General features: G+C 33.5%; 1 protein-coding gene across 2 annotated transcripts in view; it reads right to left on the reverse strand.

The window, feature by feature from the left end:
- LOC129216163 (titin-like) overlaps positions 1–20,843 on the reverse strand; it is a 279,902-nt gene that overhangs the window by 87,765 nt on the left and 171,294 nt on the right. For both annotated transcript variants that reach the window (XM_054850333.1, XM_054850332.1), the window contains exons 68-72: positions 12,139–12,301; positions 10,569–10,756; positions 10,228–10,459; positions 6,765–7,054; positions 6,317–6,443 (exon numbers count right to left, since the gene is read on the reverse strand). In XM_054850333.1, the coding sequence (XP_054706308.1) occupies positions 6,317–6,443; positions 6,765–7,054; positions 10,228–10,459; positions 10,569–10,756; positions 12,139–12,301 (1,000 nt within the window). The remainder of the gene's footprint in view (positions 1–6,316; positions 6,444–6,764; positions 7,055–10,227; positions 10,460–10,568; positions 10,757–12,138; positions 12,302–20,843) is intronic.

Below are 20,843 nucleotides of genomic sequence, written 5' to 3' on the forward strand. Positions count from 1 at the left end.
TAATCCCAATGTTTGGAAGTATTTCAAAGGTTCTTAAAAGCAAAAAAAGCGCACTTGAAAATTTTAAAAGTATGTTTGTGTGCAAATGCTGATCAATATTTTTATATGAATCTAATTTCAAAAAATAAATAAATAAATAAATAAATAAATAAATAAATAAATAAATAAATAAAACGCATAGAGAATACCAGTTTATGGCTGGTTATACTAGTTCCCTACGGATTTTTTTATCGAAATAATTTCAATTCTCTAATAAATAGGGAAAATACAGAATAGCATAGAAGTCAGTAGTTCTTGTTCACAGTGAGCAATTCCGTATTTTCCATTACATTAAACTTTTTAGCCACACTTCTACGACGGATATTCCATGTATTGCTTCTCCTGATGTTGAATTTATTAGATAACTAATTTTCGTCAAAAGAAATTTTTTTATGATTTATGTTAACTACTGCCAAATGACTTGTAATTGATTCAACTTTTTAGTGAATAAAAAATTTGTATTCTGAAATTTGGAGGTTACTGTTCTCTTCAATACCAATAACAATTGAAGAATGGCAGATAAATTACTAAAATATGCCTATTACTATTTAGTAAGAGTATCATGCGCTTTTCATAACTACAAAAGGCACTAAAGAGTTTTAGTTTTATCTCTTTCATCCCCCCCCCCTTTTTTGACCTAATAGAAATTAAGTTTTTTTCCCCTAACGCTTCCGATAACTAAATTCGTTATAAGCACTAAAAGAACAGAAAAGAAAAATAGATTTATTTCCGAGCGAACTGTACTCTATTTTAATCTTCATTGTCAAGTTTAGATTTTTCTCGAAGCATTAATGTTTATATTATAAATTTGTATTAGCATGCAAATACAAATTATTATTTTAATAGCTGTTAATTTGTATTACAGCTATTAAAATAAGCTGTAATACAAATTAACAGCTATAGCTGTTTATTATTTATAATTAATTTTGCATGCAAAGCACGTAAAAAACTTAAAAAACTTAATATACTTAATTATTAACATATATTAACTATGTGAGAAAAAGTATATTTTTTTATAATTTATATTTTTATATTAATTTGTTAATAAAAATTTAAAAAGTTCATCATATCGTTTGAAAAATAATTTCATTTACTCTGTCTCAATTCTGCATGGAATGACTAAAAATTTCTAATGATATTTATAGTCATTTAAATATAATAATAATAATATACCGTATAAAATAAGTATAAATGAAACCATATGTTCCAAAATTGACTTGATAAATTGCCATCTACTTTTCACAGATTAAAAATTATTATTAATTCAAAAGCTTTTGTTATCTAAATAGTTTCGTTAAATTAGCCAAAGCGAGTCATCAGCTTCTCTGTAGAAAGCAAGCAGCACATTAAATAAATGCACCGAAAAGATAAAATATTTTTAGTGCATGAGTCTGTAAGAGAATCTTTATAGCATATTTACTGTAAATATTAATACAGCAGATTGGATTAAATGATTAGCATGTTGAATTACAGTTGTCAGTCTGGAGTTGCTGCTCCGATGAAGTATATTTACTGTAAATACTATTACAGCAAATTAGATTACATGATTAGCAAAAACGAAGCACTTTGAATTAAAAGTCGTCAATCTTCTGAGAACCGTGTGCTCCATTGAAGCATATTTACTGTAAATATTATTACAGCAGATTGATTAAATGATTAGCATGTTGAATTAAAGTCGTCAGTCTTGTGAGAGCCATGAGTTACTGCTCCGTTGAAGCATATTTACCGTAGATATTATTACAGCAGATTGGATTAAATGATTAGCATGTTGAATTACCATCGTCAGTCTTGTGAGAGCCATGAGTTACTGCTCCGTTGAAGAATATTGACTGTAAATATTATTATAGCAGATTGATTAAATGATTAGTATGTTGAATTACAGTCGTCAGTCTTGTGAGAGCCTTGAGTTACTGCTCCGAAGCATATTGACTGTAAATATTATTACAGCAGATTGATTAAATGATTAGCATGTTGAATTAAAGTCATCAGTCGTGTGAGAGCCGTGAGTTACTGCCCCGTTGAAATCCAGTCGCCACACGCACGTCTGCATTACAAGTGTCTCTCGAGCACAACCAGATGAGAATCTTAATAAAAGCTTCTGTTAAAAGAGCATTAGAATATTAAGTCAGTTATTTTTAATGATTATACTTCATATTTCACTCAGCAGCAGTGATGAAGTAAAGCTATTAAACAGTTTTATTTAATAGCATTAATATTGCTTTTCTTCTTCAACTCTGCACTTAGCTTTATCTGAAAATTAAATTAGTTTTCTAATTGTTAAATGGTGAATTGTTAGAACTCTTTATGTGTAACAATCCGCGTCATTAAGAGCGAAATATTAATAGACAAATTATAACTTTCGAACCTTTATCTTCAGATAATTTGGTTTTCACGTCTCCTGCCATAACTGTGAATTTAATAAAAGAATTATAGTTATTTTCAGATGAAAATAATTTATAAATTATACAAATATGGAAAAATATATCAATTAATAACTTATGAAATGCATTTCTATTCAAAATAAAAACAAAACTGGAATTCTCAGATATTTTTCATAATACTAACATAAAAATACATAATAATATTTAACAATATATTAACCATTTTCGACTGCATTAAAATATATTTCACTTCATTTGATTAATCTTTATTAAAAATATTTGCGTACATATTTTAAGCGTGAATTAACTTGAACTATTGGTCCAGTAAATGTGATTGAACAAGAAATAATTCTGTTATGAAAGATTTCTTTAATCTGCTTAGCAGTGGAAACTTTAAAAAATTTCTCCATCGAAATAATATTTTCCCTCAAACATATGTATCAAATAATTTTGTGTTTTAACTACAATTTTTTTAAATTTATCATTACTGAATATTTTTAATGAATGAGTTTGAATGCTGACTTGTATTTCTTTAAAGTTAAAATACATTTTTAAATACAAATCTTGGATTTTAAATTAATGTTTGTTGCAACATTTTATTTTAAGCTTCAAAAATATCCACGTTTAAAATCATGAATTCGTGTTACTACCATATGTGCCGCAAATAGTTTCATTAAGTCATTAATGTAAGAAGAAGTTCAAAAAGATTTCTCTTCTTCTTCTACTATGACGATATAAAGCAAGGCTTAACCGGGAAAAATGTTTTTAATGATATGAATGATACGTCACAATCTATGCCAGCGTAATTCTATCTAACCATCCAATTTAGTCTTTATTTTCTACTGAAGCCCAAAGTTCATCTTCCAAACTATTAAATCTTAGTTAGAAATTCAATATATTTGAACCATCAATCAGATATTCCAATTTTTGTCATCCGATTGTTACAGATTCCTCTGAAATACTAAGCTTGACAAATGTGAAAGGCCCAAACAGTCAAAAAAATGAAAGCCCACACAGTCATCCGACAAAAGGCCTTATACTAAATGTGGAGGTTGTGACATTTCTCACGCACGTTTAATAATGAGTGTTTATCTAAATCTCCTATTTTCAAATTAAACTAGTTTAAAATTCTTTACAGAATGGAACCATTTTTGAGGGGATTGTAGAGGTCCTTCCCAATCTTAATCTTATTCAGGATAATGGAAACGGAAACTGATTAAGAGTGCTATTTTTGAAATGTATATGTTTTATGTGTTGTTAGCTTCTTTTGTTGTTCTTATATATTTGAAAAGTCTTTCACTGTTTATCTTCTAACTTCAGCTATGAAACCAAGTAGAAATCTCTGTCATTTTAGGAAATGATGTTTTTCTGTAGCTCTTCATTGAACTGATTATAGAAATCATATATTGATTATTTAAGTGGCTATTAATAAGCCCAGAATCCACCAATTTAACGAAAATAAAGTGTATACAGAAAAAAATATTAAATATTACTTTTTAAGGAGAAAGAGACATTTTAGAAGAAAACAATTGAAAGACACCCACACAACAAAGAAGAAAACAGATTTCACATATCTTACAAGTATAAAATGCACAAATAATGAATTAATATTTATAACGTAAAAGCACAAAAAGAGTAAAATTTACTTTTCTTTTTTTTTTCCACAGAAAATATTTCTAAAGATTTCGACTGTGTAACACAAATAAATAGTATGCTTTCCAGCATCTAATGTCAAACATCACCTTCTAAAATTATATTTAATAGTTTCACTATTATGGTAAAATGAAGATAACGAAGAGGACTTACCTATTGATGCCTGGAAATATTTTCTTTCTTGAAATATAACTCTTAAATGTGCAAAACACATAACATAAAACTTTTTTTTTTCTTTTTACATGCAGAGTGGGATATATAGATTAGGGCATGAAGGAAGCACTGAATCATGCAATCAGAACACAAAACACTTACACATTACGTACAACATTGATTATGAGCATGCAATATCACAAAAAATGTTTTAATGCTTTTTATTAATATTTTTAAAAATATATAAGTATAGAGCGAAGCTTTTAATATATAGCATTATTTCATATAAAATAAGCAACTTATAAGCATGTTGATAAGTAAGTTACAGTGTCAGAATATTATTATAAATAGAATTAAATTATTTTAATATTGCTTCAGAAAATTTGTATTTTTCTAAAGATTCATACACTCACTGGCCAATAAGTTAGAAACCCAAGATCAGCATTTTTCTGGACAACCTTTGGCATGGATAAATGTACTGATTCGTGTGCGCATCGAGTCTACAAGTTTCTAGAGTGCATTTACATCCAGAGAATACCATGCATTGGCTACGGCTGCAGCTTTTTAGATCTTGTAAATTAGGTGGAAGAGGAGAGTTCTGTCGGGTGCAACTTTCCACCATATCCCACAAATGATATGGTGGAAGAATTTTCTATGAGGTTAAGATCCGGTCTATGCGGTGGCTAGAGAAGGTGTTAGAAGTCAGATTGATGCTCAGCGAACCAATTTTCAACACCTCTGGCACGATGTATAGTTGCATCATCGTCCATGAGGTATCCGGCGCCATCAGAATAAAAATGCAATATTGCAGGGTGCACTTGATCTGCCAGTATATCTAGGTATCGCATGGCTGTTTGTTTACCCTCGAAGAACACCAGAACACCACTTCCATACCAGCAGAACATACTCTTTATCATGATACTCCCTCCAGACCCTTGCACAGAGCGAGTAAGGCAAGAAGTTTCTTTCAAAGGTTTATAATTCATTGGTCAGAGAGTGCATAAAGTACTTTAAAGTAAGTTTTTAATGAGTTAGCCTTATTGCGATTGACATAGCATTACAAGACAATGTTAACTGCGAATAATATAGTGTGAGTATATCCTAACATAATTGCCTGAATTAGTGTCATATTATTGAGCAATAAATTTTTAATGCTTAGTTAATAATATTATGCTTAGTTATTTTTGCTTGAAAGTTTGAAAAAGATTTTGCAGTTTTATTTAAATATGTACTCGTAAATAGCAGCAGTATCGCAAATAAAAATGCATTTTAAAATTTTTAGTGAACTAATATTAATCTATATTCAAACTTAAGATAAACCGAAAGTTATAAGTCTCGATTGAGAATAGTCAAAATTTTTATTTTAGGTAAGTTTGAATGAGATCTGATGCTTATGCGACAGAAAAACTTTTGGTCAAAGTTGGTCAATGTAAGAAATTTCCAAAAATGATCTACAAACTAACTTTTATTTTAAAATGTGCAACATAAAAGAGGAATACCTTCTTAATTTTACGAATTTGGCAACTCAACTATCTTCTGTCAGTTTCTGAGAATCAAAAACAATGCATCGTTCTGAATGTTACATCAACATTTATCTGAATAGGCAACCACTCCGTTTATGCTAAAACATGACACTTTATCTTTGATTGCTTTTAACATTTATAAAACGCTCAAAACTTTTAACCTGAAAAAAAAAAAAAAAAAAAAAAAAACCCTTAAAGCAGCGGAAATTACTTTTGCAAAACCTTTTTCGAACTTGAATTGATACTTGGCAGAGCAGCCTCATTACTTCGCGTTTTATTGCATGGTGAGTGTTTTTAACAAAAGCCATCCCACTCTCTGCAGTACACTCGTTTTTACGAGTCTTTTGTAGTCACGTAAAACACCACTTAATTGGACTACTCATTTTCGCCAAAAGGAACATCGACTCTAATTGCAATCCAACAATTAATTCTCGTATGTTTTAAAATTTAGACATCTCTTTCAGTACCCCGAATGGTTCGAGTATAAACTTCGAAGCCTAACCGCTGGAAATGATAAAATATTTTTTCTTACCGCGGGAACTCAAGTCACTAATCTTAATTACGCACCTAGGACTTGTACGGCTTCCGTCTGAGCAGTGGGCAGCTCCGGTCTTGCAGATTCTTTGGCTTTTACTTCGACTGGCCGTTGGATAGTCATGTCCTCCAGACCCAAGTCTGGTGTGATTTGAGACACCTGAATAAAATATTTGAAAATCAAAGAAGTAGAAGTTTAGGTTATAAGAACAATATTTAATGTTATGCCTATACTATTTTCGGTCTGTTTTTTAAATGGTATAAATGTATCACTGTGTCAGATGTGTGTCACAAAACGGTTTTTGAATAACTAATTGCACTTAAATCATTATAATTATAACTTCAATTGATAAAAAAAAATACGATAGTAAGCGGTGGTTTTGATGTTTGTAAAATTGACTATTTATTAAAAATGGAGTCGAATATTTTCTAACAAATCAGTACACAACCAGAAAATTTTCAAACTTAACACTCTACAAACCTGTAAAGGAACCTTTTCCACCATCCCCAGCAGTGCAGTGACAGACGAGGGCTTCTCCATCGGCTTCATGTCCACGATTGAGCTATGAACGAGTGTCTCGTATACTTGCATAGCCACTTCTGAGGGCAAGATAACCTCCACTTTTCGTGCACCAGGTAAGGTTTCCGCTGTCAGTGAAGTCACAGAAGAGCTGCTCAGAATTTCCAATATCTGCGTTGCCAATTCTGAAGGAATGCTCACCTGAGCTGTGGCGGAACTAGGAATGTCTTCAGCCATTTCAAATAGTGATCCTGTTGGGAAAATGTTCATCTTAATTTCATTATTGTTTTCGGAAACAACCCATTTCTACTATTTGAGCCGTCTTTTTTGAAAGTGGGGTAAGTCCATTTTTTTATTATCGCGAGATATGGTAATGCGTTTCAATAATGAGTTTCATTAATGAAAACGCCTAATTACGCTATGGATATGAATCTTTTTGACTTTAAAGTGTTACAGATGAAAGTATTATACTAAGTTTGATCTATAAGTACAATTTCTTTCATCAATGGAACTTGCCCCACTTTAAAGATAAATGATTCATACCATATTATGTATTTTGAAATAATTATTGAGAATAACAGTTAGTAGTTACAATATAGCAAATAATCACTGACACCATTTTTATACCCTCCACAATCTAAAAGAAGTTGTCGATGTCACAAGCCATGTTATTTCATCTGCCGACAACAGACAAAATTCATGAAATAATAACGAAATAACTGAAGTTCTCCATGTCAAATATGCACGAAATAGTTGACTATTGATATTGCTACATTAATCGCCAATTTTAGTGAGTCCAGATATTTTTTGGAAATGACAATTTTTTAGTGAATTCTGGAAGCCAGCAGTGAGCGAAATGTTTGAACAAAAACTATCACGTTTTTAGTCACTCAAATATTTTTACAAAATGTACATGATGATGTGTATGACGAAGAACGCTTCAATTAACTAGAGGAATAAAGTTATTCCCTTTACTTAATAACGTTTAAAAGGAAATATTTGCTGCCTTTTTTTGGATAACGTATCAAATTTGAAGCTTCATTAAAAATTTTAGTTAATTTTACGTTATTAAACACATTTTAACTTTACAATCTAATAACCGACTGAACAGTTGTTATAAAATTGCTTATGTAATTGGGAGTGACAACAGCATGTGTATTTGTTATGCAAAAGAAATATGCGGCTTAAAGAAATGAAAAAAAAATTCTGTAATAAAATAAAATATTGATCACACATAATTTTCACTATGATTAAAATTTGTCATCAAAAAATAACTAAATTACCTAAATCAAATTTCCACTTTTCCTAAATTATAGTTATTTATATTGGTTTTAATATAACGGGCATTCAAATGAAACCTGTTCTGTAGCCTAAAGTAACGGTTACGATTTTATTAACTCAAAAATAGTCACCAAAACTGTTGGCACATTTATCCCGTTGCGACACTAGGCCGTCAATTTCATCTTTGAAGAAGCTAATAGATTGCTATCGGATCCAGGACAGAACCCGGTCACACACTTGGTCGTCCATTGTGATATCCGAGATATTCGGTGTGTCGTCTGCGAATAACTTGTTTTAGAGGATCAAAAACATAAAAGCACAGTGAAAGGTCTACACGGTGAAAGGGTGCACGGTGGATGTTCCAGCTGCAACGTTTCTTACCGAAACTACTGCAATGTCGTCTTGACCGCGTTGGCCATATGTGGATGCCTTTGGACAACATGCCTGGCCGTTTCGACTTAATGGCTCGTCTAAGGCTCTGTAAAGTGGCTTGATAACACTAAGCATTGATGGTGGTTCCCCTGTTCAGGTACTCTACAAGCAGTGGGTCCAGAGAATGCGCCCCCTCCCCCTGAATGGGCCCTTGTGGTAAAAAAAGGACATGTTTCGTAGTGGACGATAACTGGTGTGACCACCTTTTCTTTGGCGTTAAACCACACTGTCAATGTGCAACATGAAGCCTTGTGCATGCGTCTCTTTACCAATAGATGTTGTCTCCATACATGCAGTTACGTGTCATCGTCTAACGTCTAATGTGAATAGTGATGTAAAATACCTGGGTATTTATTTTTGGAGGTAAATACCCAGGGTATATACCCGGATAAATACCCAAAATGGGTATTTATCTGGGTATTTATTTCAAAAATTTATATTCAACTAAAATACTTTTCTGTATGTATTCCACTATGTATATATGCAACCAACCATAGACAAAACAAATTTTTGCCCAAAAATTGTATTTTGATCACAGATTTAAAGAATTATTGTGTGAAACAACATAGCAATCTAATATGATATTCACATTAAATGTGTTGGATATGCCTAATCAATGTTGATAGCCTAATTTCAGATATAAAAAGCCATTCTACAGAAAATAAAAAGCTTAACTGGTTACCAAAAAAAAAGCAAACATCATTTTTTTGGGGTCCTAGTCTTCTATAACCCAGTAATATGTCTCTGCATGACATCAAAATGTAACGAAATGTCAATAAAAATAGTTTGAATAAATTTTCATCATGAAGTACCGGGGAGCAAATGCAAATGAGCAAGGCAACAGAAAACAATATTTTGATTTGTTTTTTGCTTATTAATGTGAAAAATGTTTCTATATTTGCCACCTTATCACTTAAACAGCAATAAAATGAATAAATAACATCATGATATCTTAATAACTTCTCAGTTTATTCTTCCAAACATCCCTCATGCTTCCTTTTTTTTTCATTTTGAATATGATTAACCTAGATTGTAAATTTGAAATCCTGAAGTTCATCATTGAATTGCTTATACTTCTCCAATTATGACATTGAAAAGAAAGATTCTTTGGTTCACACGCTAAGTTTCTTTCATAATTTCATCAAGTCTTTCAATAAAAAATTGTTATAAACTGTGTAATACATATGTATGTATCAGTTTTACCAGTTATTTCATATTTAGATTTGAAAAAAAAATTCTCATTAACTTTTTGCATTTTTTTGTAAAATACCTAGTTTTTGGGGACCAGGCCTTGGGTAAATACCCGGATAAATATCCAAAAAATATTTACCTACCCGCTGGGTATTTACCCGATCCACATCACTAAATGTGAAGTTAGACGCACTGACCTGGTTTCATTTGAATGAACCTTGTACATTACTCTACGTTCTGGTTTTCTTTCTTGCAATTAGCAATTCGTGCATTAAAAATAGCAAAAGGGATTTTTAACGTTTGTAATACAGAGGTAACTCTTAATTATTCATAACTGGTTCTATGGACAGATAATTTAACTAAGTTTTAGAAGTGCATTGGTTTTGAAATTATAGTAGTTCATTTAAATATGATGAAAATTGACCTACAGATTCATAAATTATATTTTTAAAAAGTCTTAAGTACCTTCAGAATTTCTATAAATATGTAAAACAATGATGCAATGCATTTACTTCCTTACCCTGTGTTGTCACTTCTGAGATTTGCATCGCAACTTCAGACGGAACACTAAACTCTGCTTCCCGGGATCCGGGCACTTCTCCTGGCTTCAAATCTTGAACAGTACTGTGAGGTGTGACCATCGATACTTCTGCCGCAATATCGGGCGATATCTCCATATCAGCTTGCCTCGATCCAGGCCGCTCGGAGACCTGCAAGTCGCCTATGGAACTGGTTGCTAGAACTTCAAATACCTGAAATTAAAAGATTTTCGCTGTTTACACCATTGAATGGCTTATAGAGGCTCTAAGGTTTTAACAGAGAAAACTAGCTGGAATGTAAGCACTACGTAATCTGACGTACTTGTGCAGCCAGTTCAGACGGGATAGATACATCTGCCATTTTTGAGCCGGGAGTTTCATCTGGTTTGAGATCACTGAAAGAACTGTGTTCCAGTACTTCCAGTACCTGCATAGCTAATTCAAACGGGATGGAAACCTCGGCTCTTTCAGTTCCAGGTAACTCTCCACTCTTTAGTTCTTTTAAAGAATCTGAAGAAAGAAAAATAGTTTTAATGCACTAAAAGGTATAACAACTATATCAATATAAGTTCAAATTCTTTAAAGGCGACAGAGACTGGGACGTTGGTTTTTGTAAGTTTTGTAAGGTACTAAAAAGGACGTATTGCTAAGATAATTTTTCAGAATAAAAAAGGGTTTATCGTAAAAATAGAATCAGTCAGTTACTTTGGTTATAAAAACTAAATTTTAGTCATCGACAGTGATGTTCCCATCAATTTTTCCGAAGGTATACTCCCAGCAATATATTAGCACAGTATGTGTATGCGATCATATACATAATGCCATAATATGGAAAATTTTCAAGCTTGAGGGTATACGCTATGTGTCTAAAAAATGTTTTAGAGTATACGGCGTATATGGAGTATATACCCTATGGGAACACCACTGACTGATCGAATATACAAAATCATGCTTTACATTTTTATGCATTTACATTACCGGGGGGCAATAGACCCCTCTGACCAACCTAAATTTCTTTGATCCTTGATCTGCCTTTGATCCCAATCTTCGAAAGCAGTCCGGGCCAAAAACTCCCGCTCTTATATAATTTAAAAAAAAAAATCGCAATTTTCCTTACTTATGCATGTATGAAGTTAATAATTCTAAAAAAAAATGAGGGACGGGGAGGGAGGGATGAGTTGCATGAAAATATCCTTATCGGTGGTTGATTATAGTATGTATCTTTGAAATAAATGAAATATTTTCTTAAGCAGATAATGTATTCTTATTTTCATTTCGTTTGCATCCGGTATGAAGTAAAATGAGTAATATTTTTTACGTCCTCTTACAGAACTTAGTTTTTTTCTTTCTAAGTTTTTAATAAAAATCTCTACATAAAGTGTAAATGAATATTTAAAATTTTTTAACCTTTCTTTTTAAGCCAAAAAACGTTACAGAAACTTAAGTTCTTTTTCGTGAAATTCTTTAAAAATGAGAATTTATACTTCTTCACTATTTGAAACGGAACACTGAATTTCGGAATAATTCAGCAAATGCTATTTTATTTTAAAACTAATATGCATGCCAGGATTTCAGGCCGTGTTCAATTTAGGATATGAACCGGACCAAATTTTAAAAGCCAGAAATATAGTTATATTACTGCTTGCAATGAATGCTTCAATTATTATTTTTGCTTAAGATTAGTGAAAATAAATGGCTCTTAAGCATTTGTATAAAATTGTGAAGAAGAACATAAAAGGTTAGAAGAAAACTTTTAGAATGTGAAAATGCAAAAAATTGTTGGAATATTCAAATATAAATAGCAATTTCTTTATGCCACTCGAAAATATTACAATCTCCTCCATACAGAAAGCTGGGAGAGGAGCATGCTCTTAATGCTTTATCTACCATACCTTGAGTTACCACTTCCGATACTTCTGCAACAACATCAGATGGAATAGTGACATCTAGTGTCTTGGAGCCAGGAAGCTCGTGAGGCTTAAATTCTTTTGCTTTCTCCTCAGGGTGTACCTCTGACACACTGAGGGTGTGTTGCGATGACACAACAAGTTCCACCTGTACAAAGATATGAATGAGTTACTTAAAAGAAATGGTGCTTCTCGTTTTCTTCAGAAAAACAATGTATGCAAATGCAGCGATACATGCAAATCCTTTAATTTTTCTAAGGTCCTGTTTTGAGAAATTCGTGTAAAATAACTCGGAATCTGTTCAAAAATATTTTGGAATTTTGTGAAAGCAACATGGAATATTGTGAATATAATTTTTATCGGAAACTCAGAATCTATATTTTCAAAATAATAATATTAATAAAATAAATAATTAAATAAATAAATAAATAATAAAAATGATGGTAATTTTTGAAAAATAAATAAATAAATAAACAAATATTTTATAAAAATAAATCAGTTTTTAAATACAAAAAATTCTTACTCAAAATATTTCTGAAGAATTATAGCAATTAAAGAAATCTATTAAAATAAGATTAATTAAATATAGAATATTTTATATAATAATAATAATATTAATTTGCAAAGTGGTAAGATAGTGACATTTGTTGTAAAGATGGAGTTATATGGGGCTAAGAATGGGAGCTTATCATGATACATTACATTCCTCCATAATGATTCAAAGTAATTATGAATTATGAGATTTATGATAATTAAGTTTTTTTTTAACTTCATACCGATGGCAAAAGTTTGCAATGTTTCTGGCTTTTTAACAAGATTTTTCAATTATTAATCACTCCTTTAACATTAGCATAAAAAAATAAGATAGGAAAATAGTTTTCATTTTACTCTTCATTGCCATTTGTGGGAGAAAGTTTACCAATAAAAACCACTTAAACTGAAAACAAAACAAAAAAATACAATTCATGAGAAGTAAAAATAAACATAATTTAGGAATGCTGCAAAAAAAAAAAAAAAAAAAAAAAAAAAAAAAAAAAAAGCATAATAAAAGAAAAGATTAAACAATAGTTATAGTTTCAAGAAAATATTATGCTAAGCGGTATTAGAATTAATGACACATTCAGCTGTTTGATATATTAGTTATTGTCACATTATTAGTCTGAATTGTTAAAAGTACACTTAATTAAACCAGCATAAATACGAGGGCAAATCAAAAAGTCTTTGCGCCTATTTTTTACAGCCAAAATACTGCAGTGAATACAAAGCAAACATGTGCATTCCCAGCAGCGACCGTTCCTTGAACCGTACCAGTCGTATCTGCCGTTTGCTCTGAAGAGCGGAGCTGCTATTAATCATTTAAGATGACGGTAGTTCTTCAGACGTCCGCAGCGAAGTATTATTCATTTTGTATGGAACAAGGGACAAAAACCCATAGCAATTCACAGGGAAATGCACCTACAGTCCAGACCTTGTCCCAAGTGATTTTTACTCCACTGCAGAAGTTTCCGGCAGGACAGAGATCCACATTTGACGAAGAAATCAAGAATGTGGTCCGACGGTGGTTCCACAGGCAGGCAGGCGAGTTCTACCACAGGGGGGATCTCTAATTTAGTGCTGCGATGTGACAAATATCTGAACCGGTGTGGTGACTATGTGAAGAAATAATGTAAGGTACTTAGTACACAACGTATATTTGTAAATAACTGTATGTACCTGTTTTTAGCGAATAAAAAATAGGCGCAAAGACTTTTTGATTTGCCCTCGTAGAAGAAGTAAAACTAGAAACATGACGCTTTACGAATGTAATAGTCTCATTTCAGAGCAGCATCTTATTTTTTGTGGTTACCACAAATGCGAGTTTTACGTTATGTAGAAGCAAAATGGTTATTAGACATTAGTTTTAGATACATAGCAGTTACATAACATATATTTCAGTTTCCTCATTTCTCAAAAACGTCACGTTCCTAGACTTCTTAATTATTAAAAGCACACACATAGTGTATAATTAAAATGTTAAACATTAGTTAAAATTAAGCATAACTTAAGCAAAAAAGCTGCACAGTAGTAACGAGTTAGAAAATATTTGTTATAGAAGCATTTCGGTACTGTCGTTATTTTATTTTATATTAATGCATTATCTGCGCTCATAGTATGTTTTAGAAGGATTAAAAAGCTGTATGAACTGAACAGTACTTTCTTTCCAGTCCCGGTTGTTAGATTGCGTTATTTGTAAGCTTGAAGCTCGTGAATCACAGGCCGAGCGATTCCTTGCGTATTAGATTCCTCTTACCTGTTGGCCTTCAGGCCGTTTGTCCTCAATTAGTTCACCAGTAACGGCTTGAGTTTCCACATCTGATACAGCGACATGCTTTTCTGGTATGAATTTCACTCTAGCGCTTGCTTCAGTCGGTAGCTTCTCTCTTTCTAAAGAAGCAGCTCTGGTCTCATCCACAACTTCTGAAACTATACATGATTCATGAGAAGATAAAGCCACTTTCGCAAAACTCTCGGGAATTTTCTCCTTATTTCCTAGAATTTCTTCTTTGTTTTCTGAAACAACTTCGGCTATCGATGGTATTGGTTGGATGGATGTCAAGCTAACGGCAGCTTTTGCCGCACTTGGTGCTTTTTCTATTTGGAGCGATTCTGCTTTTGTCTCTGTGTGAGTTTCAGACACATTCAAATGATCGTTACTTGGGAAAATAACACCTGCTTTTTTTCCAGCGGGTTTTACTTCTTCGGGCATATCTTTAAAACTGTCATCAGCTGTTGTTTCTAGCACGGCGCACGACTGTTGATGCGCATAGTTAACTGATGCTGATGCAGTTTCGGGTAACTTTTGTGGTTGAAGCTCTGCTGCAGTTCTTTCAACAGTTACTTCTGAAATATCTAAATGATCTTTAGGCATGAAATTTGTTTTTGCTTTAACCTCTGCGGGTTTTTTAATGTCACTTAGGTCTGAAGGATAATCCGCTGATGTAATTTGAGAGACTGCAAGTGATTCAAGGCAAGGCACACTGAGAATAGCTGTCTCACCTACGGGCACTACTTTCGGTAAAAATTCCTTTGACTGATCACCAGTAATTGTTTCCGATATAGAAATAGAATCAATACTAATGACTTCAAAATCTAATGACTTTGATTGCGGTTTTTCTACAGCTTTTAGATTTTCAGCTTTTTGCTCTGAAACAACCTCCTCAACGAAAAGGTTTTTTTCAGGCACAAAATTTGTTTGCGCTATACATTTTGAAGGTAATTCTTTCGAAATGAATTCATTAGGTTTCATTTGAGAAACAATTTCAGATACTGAGACAGTTTCTTTCAGAGTGAGATCAAAGTTGGCAATACTTTCTTGTGGTTTCTGAAAAGGCAGAAGATTTTCTGATGTATGTTGAGCAGATACTTCAGAAACTGTTAATGACTCTTTTGTAGCAATTTTAACACCCGCTTGAACTTCACCGGGAAGCTTTCCAGCTGCAAAAGATCCAGGTATTTCGCTTGGAAGTGTTTGAGATATCTGTACACTTTCTTGTTGAGAAACTCCTACTAATGCTGAAACCTTAGTATGCAATGGCTTTGCCACTAAAGTCTCCGAGGTTTGTTCTGCTGATACTTCAGAAATTGACAGAGATTTGTTCATGATTAGCTTTATATCAGCTTGTGCTTGATTCTGAACTTTTTCTCTGGAAAAGTCCTTAGGTTTCTCTTCCAGCATGGCTTCAGAAACTTCTAAACTTTCAAGTTGTAATAGATCCATCGATGCTTTACTTTCCAAAGGTTTTGTTTCAAGTAACTGGTCGACTGTTTGTTCTTGTTTTATTTCTGATACGGCTATTGATTTGTTTGTAGTAAATGATACATCTAAATGGACTTGATTTGGAGTTTTTTCAGGAACAAATTTATCCGGAAGTTCTTCCACTGTTGTCTGCTGAACTTCTACACTTTCTTGCTGCGATATACCCATTAAAGCTTGATATGATGTGAGTTTCATTTTGTGATCAAACTCTTCTGCTTCTTGCTGGGTAGAAATCTCTAATATAGTTAAAGGTTTTTGAGCAACCCAGTTAATACCAGCCTGAATTTCTCCTGGCAAACGCCCAGCAGAAAATTGATCAGACTTTTCTTCCGTAAGTGTTTGCGAAATTTCAACAGGTTCTTGTGTTGAAATTTTAACAGCAGCTGACTCTGTCGACGGTTTTACTTTTTGGCTTAAATCTGCAGATTCTTGGTGGGCAGAAATTTCTGTAACAGCTACTGATTCTTTTAAAGGAAAATTTACGGATGCTTTTACTTCATTAGGATGTTTACCAGCCGCAAAATCACTAGATTTTTCTTGTGGTTGCGTTTCAGATATTTCAAGTCCTATTTGGTGAGAAAAGCCTAATGATGCTTGCATGCCTATTGGCTTTTTTGAAATATGTAATTCATCTGGTGTCTGCTGAATAGAATATTCAAGCACTGATAAAGATTCTTTAGTCGTCCATTTTACTCCTGCTTGTGTTTCATTAGGGAGCTGACCAGCTTTGAAATGCCCAGGAATTTCGCTAGGTAAAGTATGAGATACTTCAATTGATTCCATCTGTGACAAACCAATCACAGCGGAAGCTTCTTTGGGCTTAAACTTTTCATCAAACAGCTCGGAATCTTGTTGTGTGGCTACCTCAGTAACAGAAAGAGGCTTTTTTGTTTGGTATTTTACACCAGCTCGAGCTTCAGGTTGTTTCTCTTCAATTATTTTTTCTGGTTTTTCTTCAGCCACCATTTCAGACACTTCAATTGATTCTTGATAAGGCATGTCGAAAGCAGCTTGCATTGTTTTTGGTTGTTTTTTAGATTTTAAAGTTTCAGGCATTTGTTCTGTCGAAATTTCAGAAACTGACACCGAATCTTTCGTTGTTAGCTTAATGCCAGCTTGTACTTCGCCAGGAAGTTTACCAGCTTCAAAACTGTCTGATTTCTCATGGAGTATCATTTCTTTTACTTCAATGGGCTCATGAGGCGTAACACCTACTAATGCTTGGCCTTCCGCAGGTTTCTTCCTTTCTTCTAGTTCCTTGGAATGTTGTTCGAGTGAAACTTCGGTGATGGATAAAGGTTTTTTGGTCGTCCATTTAACTTCGGCTTTAAGCTCACCAGGATGTTTTCCGGCAGCAAATTGCTTTGGATATTCTTCTGACATAGTCTGTGATATCTCAACTGATTCCTGCTGAGAAAGACCGACTGCTGCTTGAAACTTTAATGGCAATTTTTGTTCGTTTAAAGTTTCAGGGATTTGCTGAGCAGAAACTTCTATTACAGATAATGATTCTTTGGTAGTCAGTTTAATTCCAGCGTGGGATTCCCCGGGAAGCTTTCCAGCAGCGAACTGATCTGACATTTCACTCACTAACGTTTGCGAAACTTCCAAAGATTCCAACTGTGAGAGTCCCACTGCTGCTTGTACTTTCAATGGCTTTTCGGTAACTTCCAAGCTGACCGATTCCTGCTGTGCAGAAATTTGAGAAACTGATAAAGGTTTTTTCGTAGTCCACTTAATTCCTGCATGAGTTTCACCCGGCAGTTTACCAGCATTGAATTTACCAGGTGATTCTTGTGGTAAAGTTTGCGATACTTCTATTGGTTGTAGTTCGGTCAAATCTGTGATCGCTTTCATAGTCGACGGTTGTTTTTGCAGAATCAACTCTTCTGAACTTTGCTCGGACGTAATTTCAGAAACAGAAAGAGATTCTTTTGTCGTTAATTCCACTCCAGCTTTTACTTCTCCGGGTAGTTTTCCAGCAGCAAAGTGTCCTGGTTTTTCTTCAGCAGTAGTTTGCGACACTTCTATTGATTCCCTCTGAAGAATTCCAACTTGAGCTTTAGAAACAGACAATTTTGCACTCTCGGGCATATCAGAAGCCTCCTGATGTGAAGATGTTTCTGATACCATGACAGATTTTTTTGTAGTCCATTTAATTCCAACCTGAACTTCTCCTGGAAGTTTACCTGCTGCAAATGTATCAGATTTTTCACCTGTCAAAACCTGTGATATCTGTAGCGTCTCCTGTTGTGTCAAATCTAAAACTGCTTGCTTTTCTTGTGGTTTAGCTTCTAAAAGAAGTTCTCCTAAATTAATTTCGGGTCTAACTTCGGACACTGATATCGATTCTTTTGCTTTTAAAACTGATCTCGCCCTAACTTCCCCGGGAACTGTTCCCGCTGAAAATTCATTTGTTTTTTCTACAGATTTTATTTCCATTACATCTAAGGGCTCTTGAACATTTAGTTTCAGAATAGCATGGTCATCCTTAGGTTTTTTCGCTTTCAACTCCTCTGGCATTTGCTCGCCTTTCACTTCCGAAACAACAAGAGATTGTCGCGGCGACATTTTGTAAACTGCAGAAACTTCGTCTTTTTTAAACGGCATCACATCTCCTGCAATTTCTGTTTCTTGAGAAATTTCTTTAATGTTCGCTTTTTCAGGAATAAGTATGCGCTTTTCAGATACTTCAGTTTTTTCTGCTTCAGAAACTGTTTTTACTTCTGTCTTAGACAGAGCGGTACGTTTAGTTGTGATTTTCATCTGCTGTTCCTGATTCTTTTGAGTTTTCTCTGGAGATTTCTTCGTAACTGTTTTCGTGGTTTTAGTTGTACGAATTTTTGACAACTCAGTTTCCGTCCTCGCTTCATGTATCGGTTCAGGTTTGATTTCAGTACGAACATCAAACCGTTTTTCTGTTTCATGAATGGGAGTCTCTTTACTTTCTAGGGACACCTCTTGTTTAATAACTTGAGTAACTTCTATTTCAGGACTGACGATAGCTGTGGATGATACTTTAATTTCTCGTTCGTGAACCTTGGGCTTCAATGGAGAAAATTTAATTTCTTGAACTTGAATTGTCTTCGGCTGTTCCCGTGTCTCTTCTGTTATTCTTCGGATTGATGATATTTTGAAGTCTGTCTCAGTTTCCTGTTTTTTCGCTTGTTCTTGTTCAGGTTTGTCTGGCAATTTCTTTACAATAGTTTTTGTGGTTTTAGCAGAACGCATCTTTGACATGTCTATTTCTTTCACCGTTTCGTGTACTACTTCAGGCTTGGTTTCATATCGAACATCAAACCGTTTTTCTGTTTCATGAATGGGAGTCTCTTTACTTTCTAGGGACACCTCTTGTTTTATAACTTGAGTGACTTCTATTTCAGGACTAACGACTGCTGTGGATGATACTTTTATTTCTCTTTCATGAACCTCGGGTTTCAGTGGAGAAAACTTGATTTCTTTAACTTGAACTGTTTTAGGTTGTTCCCGTGTCTCTTCTGTTATTCTTCGGATTGATGATATTTTGAAGTCTGTCTCAGTTTCCTGTTTTTTCGCTTGTTCTTGTTTAGGTTTGTCTGGCAATTTCTTTACAATAGTTTTTGTGGTTTTAGAAGTACGCATCTTTGATATATCTATTTCTGTACCAGTTTCATGCAACGCCTCAGGCTTGATTTCAGAAACGTCAAATTTCTTTTCTGTCTGATGAATGGGTTTCACTTTGCTTTCCATAGACACATCTTGTTTTATAACTTGTGTAACTTCTATTTCATTACTTACGACTGCTGTAGAAGATACTTTTATTTCTCTTTCATGAATCTGTGGCTTCAATGGTGAAAATTTAATTTCTTTGACTTGAATAATTTTGGGTTGTTCCCTTACTTCTGTTGCTCTACCAATTGATGTAATTTCGAAATCAGTTTCAATATCCTTGATGGTTTGTGGTTCTGGTTTCGGCCTTGCTTTACTTTTGACAGTTATTTCCGGCTTAAATTGTAACTTCGCATCAACTTCAAGCTCAGAAACGTCATGTACCTTTATTTCTTTTTTGACAATATCTAATTTCTTAGGTTTGTATTCAAGTGTTAAAGCTGACTTTTCAACAATTTCTGTCTCTTCGTATTCCGTATCTTGAACACGTTTGGGTACGACTTTCTTCTCTTGGATTTTTATATGCTTTGTAGTCAGTTCCTTCTGTTTTTTAATACTTTCAATTTCAATTTCTTGTTTTGTCTTTAGAGATGATACTTCGATATCAATGCGATCTTTTTGTTGGGTTTGAGCAGTAGTAGTTTCTTTTTCTTCTGTAATTTTTTCTGTCGTTTGTCTTTTTGCTACTGCTTGAAGTTTAATATCTTGAGCTGGTGATTCAGATGGTTCTACTTCTTTTGGCTTTGCCTTTTTAATGGTGGTTTTCTCAGATTTCTTAACATCTAATTGTGTGGAAGTTAAACTATCCTTTACTTCATCAGCACTCTCAGTTGGTTTGGTCGTGGCTGGCTTCAACTTGTACGGTTCTGATATTTCCGCTTTTTGTGGCTTTTCCACATCACCAACTATTAGTTTTTTCAAATTATAATCAATGAACTCTGGTTTTATTTCTTCTGGAAGCTTCTTTTCAATTTTTGCTGGCTGAAGTTTAACGTGAGCAAAAAGTGGTACTTCTGGTTTAATCTCTTTTCTTTGAATTCGACTTGGTTGAAGTTTTATTATTTCAAACGTTTTCGGTAAATGTGTTAGTTCTTCAATTATTATTTTTCCTTCTGCTATCTTTTCTTTGACATCCATAGTCACAATAACTTTCTCGGTACTTTCTCCCTTTTCTGTATCTGTTCTTATTGGTCTTAACTGATAAAGATCTGACATCTCAGCTTTTTGTGGAAGTGGTTCAAAAGCA

Source organism: Uloborus diversus, chromosome 2, assembly GCF_026930045.1.
Source record: "Uloborus diversus isolate 005 chromosome 2, Udiv.v.3.1, whole genome shotgun sequence".
Classification (NCBI taxonomy): domain Eukaryota; kingdom Metazoa; phylum Arthropoda; class Arachnida; order Araneae; family Uloboridae; genus Uloborus; species Uloborus diversus.